At 40.5% G+C, this 5,185-nt stretch overlaps 1 protein-coding gene across 1 annotated transcript; it reads right to left on the bottom strand.

Moving 5' to 3' along the window:
- Positions 1-759: 759 nt before the first annotated feature.
- Positions 760-1,071, bottom strand: LOC149220488 (histone H4-like). The gene has a single exon (XM_089382813.1). The coding sequence runs from the start codon at positions 1,069-1,071 to the stop codon at positions 760-762; it is 312 nt and encodes a 103-aa protein (XP_089238939.1).
- Positions 1,072-5,185: the final 4,114 nt, after the last annotated feature.

Genomic DNA, 5,185 nt, shown 5'->3' with positions numbered 1-5,185 from the left:
TATTTTGATGGCCAGAATCAAAATATTGTGTTACAGCATACACTTTTTTGCTAACTGTGGAGTCACATATCACAGACCTGACCGGCAGTGCTTGTTGAAAGCCCACGGCACAAAAGCAGCGGTACATGAAAGCCGGTAATGATTGCAGAAGTATCGACATGGCTCAAGTAGGACCAATATTTGGCTCCAAACCCCACAACCAAACCGTAAACTATCCAAACATTTTACAGTTTGATTGTGGATTTTGGAAGGAAACATCGGTACAACCAGCAACACCTTGATACTTCTGTGCAACCATTGCCACCTGAGATAGGTTTTCTTGCATCGCTTACCTTATGCGGTGGACTTTCAGCCTGCACTGCTAGACAGGTCCATGAAAGGTTATCCGCTAGAAAGAAAAAACACACAGCAGAACTCATTAAAGTTAGAATCCTTGAAGCTCCATCATGGATGATAAATCAAGCTTTTCTTTAATCTGGAGATCTGAATTCCACGCCCATTTTCAAACAAGATCTAATAAAATAAATTGCTGAAAAAGGGTATAAAAACATCTTACATGACTACACACATTATTAATTACCATACGAAACCTATAAAAAAGTATTACTTCCCCCAATTTATCTTAGGATTGCTCAATATTTCTGGCTGACAAGGAAAAATTTCCAGAGATGTGTTGAGGGTGGTGTCAAGAAACACCATTGAATCAAGAAAGAAAGAAATGGCCGAAGTGATTGATGAATCCTTTTTGATTTCGTTCAATCAACCGCCGAAGCCGTAGAGGGTCCTGCCCTGCCTCTTGAGGGAGTAGACGACATCCATGGCAGTCACTGTCTTCCTCCGGGCGTGTTCCGTGTAGGTGACGGCATCCCTGATAACATTCTCAAGAAAGATCTTCAGAACTCCCCGCGTCTCTTCATAGATGAGACCGCTTATGCGCTTCACTCCGCCTCTCCTAGCCAGACGTCTGATAGCAGGCTTTGTGATGCCCTGGATGTTATCCCTTAACACCTTGCGGTGCCTTTTTGCTCCTCCCTTCCCCAAACCCTTACCGCCCTTTCCACGACCAAACATCTTTCCCGCTTTTCTTCTTTACTTTTCCTTCAACAATAGATTCAATTCAATGTAATGCCTTGAAATCTTCCGGCTCGCTCCTTTTATGGTCGCGCATCGACCATTCGAAATTCAAATTCCTATGATTTTGGCGCCAAATAAATCTCTGCCGTCGGATTCGCAAGCGCCCATCGACGGCACAAACACACCCACACGCGGATCAACTCGAACAGAGCAAGAATCAATGAAAACACACAATTGCTGGGAAAAAACACATTTGAAGAGGGTAGAAACAAGCCCCCCAAGGGGAAAAACAAAGAGAAAACCTCCAAGGGGAAGGGCAAAAAGAATGCATCTGTCAAACAGGAGAGTGAGAAAGTGATCTGTAAACACTGTTCTAAACCAGGCCATGAGGAGAAAAACTGTTGGAAATTACATCCTGAAAAAAGACCTCAATCTAACAAATCCAAAGGGAAACAAAAAACTGCTGCCATTACATCTACACCACAGGATTTAGGGGATGATTCAGGTGATGAAACCAAAATTGCAGCCATGGGTTTGAAAAACTTGAAGGGAAAAGAAATTAAAACTCAAGCCAGCACTAGTACCTCAAACTGCCATGTACAAGCTCCTAATGAGGAAGAAAGAATTGAACTGTTTCATGTGAGGGTGATTTCAAAACATACTAAAATTGACACACTTTTTGATAGTGGGTCTTGGTCAAGCAGCTTAAACTTGAGACCGTTCCACATCCGAAGCCATATCCACTTGGATGGATTTGCAAGGATGCAAATTTGCAAGTTTCAAGAAAGTGCACATTGCGCTTTGCAATTACTGCACATTTTATTGACACAGTTGAACTTGATGTGGTACCTTTTGATATAGCAGGAATTGTTTTGGGAAGTCCTTACTTGTTTGACAGGAAAGCTATCTTTCATCGCCATGAAAACAAATATCATCTTTTCAAAGATGGCAAGGAGTTCATTGTTAGAGCTCATCGCAAGAAAACAAATATAGCGATGGTGAATGCAGGACAGGTAAAAAGGCTGGTCAATTCAAGTAAGAATTTTGTTCTTCTTATGATTAAGCCCAAGGTTGATGTGAATCATGAGTCATTTGACAATTGTGATCCAAAACTTAAGTCATAAATGTATGCTGTAGTTGATGCATATCATGAGATGTTTCAGGAGCCAACAGGTTTGCCTCCTAAGAGGGAGATTCAGCATGAAATCCATTTGCATCTAGATTGTCCTCTTCCAAACATAGGCATGTACCGCATGTCTATTATGGAGAATGTTGAAATAAAGAAGTAAATCAAGGACTTGTTGGACAAGGGTTTCATAAGGCCAAGTACTTCGCCATGTGGGTCATTGATTGTATTGATTCCAAAGAAAGATGGCACTTGGCGTGTGTGTGTTGATTTCAGGGCCTTGAACAAGATAACGGTAAAGAATCGTTACCCACTCCCAAGGATAGATGATTTGCTAGACCAGCTGAAAGATGCTCGATATTTCACTAAGTTAGACTTGCACAGTGGATATCATCAAGTAAGAATTGAAGAAAGTGACATTTGGAAGACAGCGTTTAAAACCAAACAAGGACTCTTTGAGTGGCTTGTGATGCCGTTTGGTTTGTGCAATGCACCTGCAACTTTCATGCGGGTAATGGATGATGTCTTGCGTCCTTTTCTTGATGATTTCGTTATTGTCTACTTAGATGAAATCTTAATTTTCAGCAAGTCTAGAGAAGATCATGTCATGCATGTTAGGAAAGTACTTGATGTTTTGAAGAAGAATCAGTTATTTCTTAAAATGTCAAAGTGTGAATTTGGAAAGACTTCTTTGGTTTATTTGGGACGCATAGTAGGAGGAGGTGCTTTGAGAATAGATCCTGCTAAAATAGAGGCTATTGTGAATTGGCCTACTCCCAAATCCATAACAAAGGTAAGAAGTTTTTTGGGTGCAACTCAATATTGGAGGAAGTTTATCTCTAACTTCTCTTCTATAGCAGCTCCTATGCATGCAGTGACAAGTGTGAAGCATGCTTTCCAATGGGGAGGCAAGCAGCAAAAAGCTTTCGAATCTTTGAAAGAGAAGATTAGTTCAGCTCCGGTCCTTGCATTACCGGATTTGAGACAGCCGTTTGAGATACAAACCGATGCTAGTGATTATGCCATGGGTGCAGTTCTTCTACAGCATGGTAAGCCTATTGCTTTTCATTCTGAAACTTTTAATGGTGCTGTTGTAAATTATCCTACATATGATAAGGAGTTGTATGCGTTGGTACAAAGCATCAAAAAGTGGAAACACTATTTGATGGGCAAAGAAACTGTTATACATACCGACCATCAGCCCTTACAATACTTGCAATCACAAAGCAAGTTACAACAGTCACGGCACTTCAGATGGATGGGCTTCTTGCAACAGTTCCATTTGGTAATAAGGTACAAGAAAGGTACTTTGAATAAATTTGTTGATATGCTTTCAAGGCCTATTATTGGTGTTGTTACTTTACTTGAGAATGATTCCATGGTACATGATAGTTACATAGAACAATATGCATCTGATGATGACTTTAAAGATGTGTATGCTAACTTGAGTAAAGGGAATCATGTAGAGGAAAATGACTATCACATGCATAACAATTTGCTGTTTCATTTGGGAAAGTTGTGTATACCACAGGGGGAGAGAATAAATGTCATAAGAGAAGCTCATTCCTCTCTTATTGCTGGCCATTTTGGGGTAAGCAAAACAGTTGCATATCTACAGAGGTATTGCTATTGGCCTCGCATGGTAGATTATGTTTCAAGGTTCATAAGAGGATGTTCATTATGTGCTACAAGCAAGCCTAGCAATAGGAAGCTTGGTTTGTATACTCCTTTGTCGGTACCTTCTAGACCATGGGAAAGCATCTCTATGGATTTTGTAGGAGGTTTGCCAAAATCTAGAAAGCAGCATGATTATTTATATGTAGTAGTTGATCGTTTCAGCAAAATGTGTATACTTATGCCTTGTAAGAAAACTATAACTGCTGAACAAACTGCTGAATTATTTTTTCATCATGTATGGATTCACTTTGGTTTGCCTACTTCCATTATTAGTGACAGGGATTCCAGATTTGTGGGAAATTTTTGGTCCAACCTATAGGAGATGATGGACACAAAGTTGAAGAAAAGTACTGCTTTCCATCCGCAAACAGATGGACAAACAGAAGTTGTGAATAGAACCATTGTGCACCTCTTGAGAGGTTATTGCAGCAAGCATCCCAAGCTTTGAGATGAACATTTTCACTACATACAGCATGCTTACAATCGTGCCAAGCACTCTTCCACAAACACCTCACCGTTTGAAGCTTGTTTTGGTTACTTGCCAAAATCACCTCTTGATTTCATTCTTGAGAAAGATGTTGCCATTGAGGGACATAGTGATATTGACAAAGCTCGTTCATTCATTGAAAGAATTCAGCAAATACATCAGCAAATTCAAGAACAGCTTGAGAAGAGTCAAGGCAAGTACAAGGAAAGACACGACAAGCATAGAGTCGATCACAAGTTTCAAGAAGGGGATGAGGTATGGTTGTACATTAGTAAGGAAAGGATGCAAGGAGAAGGTAAAAAGTTGAAGCCTATTTGTTATGGTCCATTCAAAATCCTCAAGAAGGTTGGAAATAATGCTTTTCAATTAGATTTGCCTTCCTACATGCAAATGTATTATGTTGTCAATGTGGAGAACTTACGTTTGTATGAACCTCCTTTGATTGTTGATCATGAAAGTGTTGTTCAGCTGCCATCTATAGAAGATTTCTCGCCAGAATTCTTAGATGAGCTGAAAGAAGATACAATCCTTGACAGAAGGACACGCACTTCAAGGAGGGGCAGTGTAGATTATGTTCGGGTTGGTTTCAAAGGCAGCAAACCGAACAAGGCAAAGTGGATGGAGGTGGACAGAGTGAGGGAGTTGTACCCTCACCTCATTAACAGGTAGTTGAAGGCTTTTGGGGTCCAAAAGCTTCCCAATGGGGAGGCGTGATCAGGTGTTCATGTCCTAAGTATCGTAAAATGGTCAAAATTTAAAATGCTCAGAACTGGTTCAAAGTTGAATGACTGGAAAGTGCTCGTCCTCCTAATTCTGGCGCC

The sequence above is a fragment of the Pinus tabuliformis genome, chromosome Q, assembly GCF_031772625.1.
Source record: "Pinus tabuliformis cultivar Carrire ecotype Pingquan chromosome Q, CPIR1, whole genome shotgun sequence".
Lineage (NCBI taxonomy): Eukaryota > Viridiplantae > Streptophyta > Pinopsida > Pinales > Pinaceae > Pinus > Pinus tabuliformis.
The sequence above is the reverse complement of the archived record's forward strand: the minus strand, read 5'-3'. Positions and strand labels throughout refer to the sequence as shown.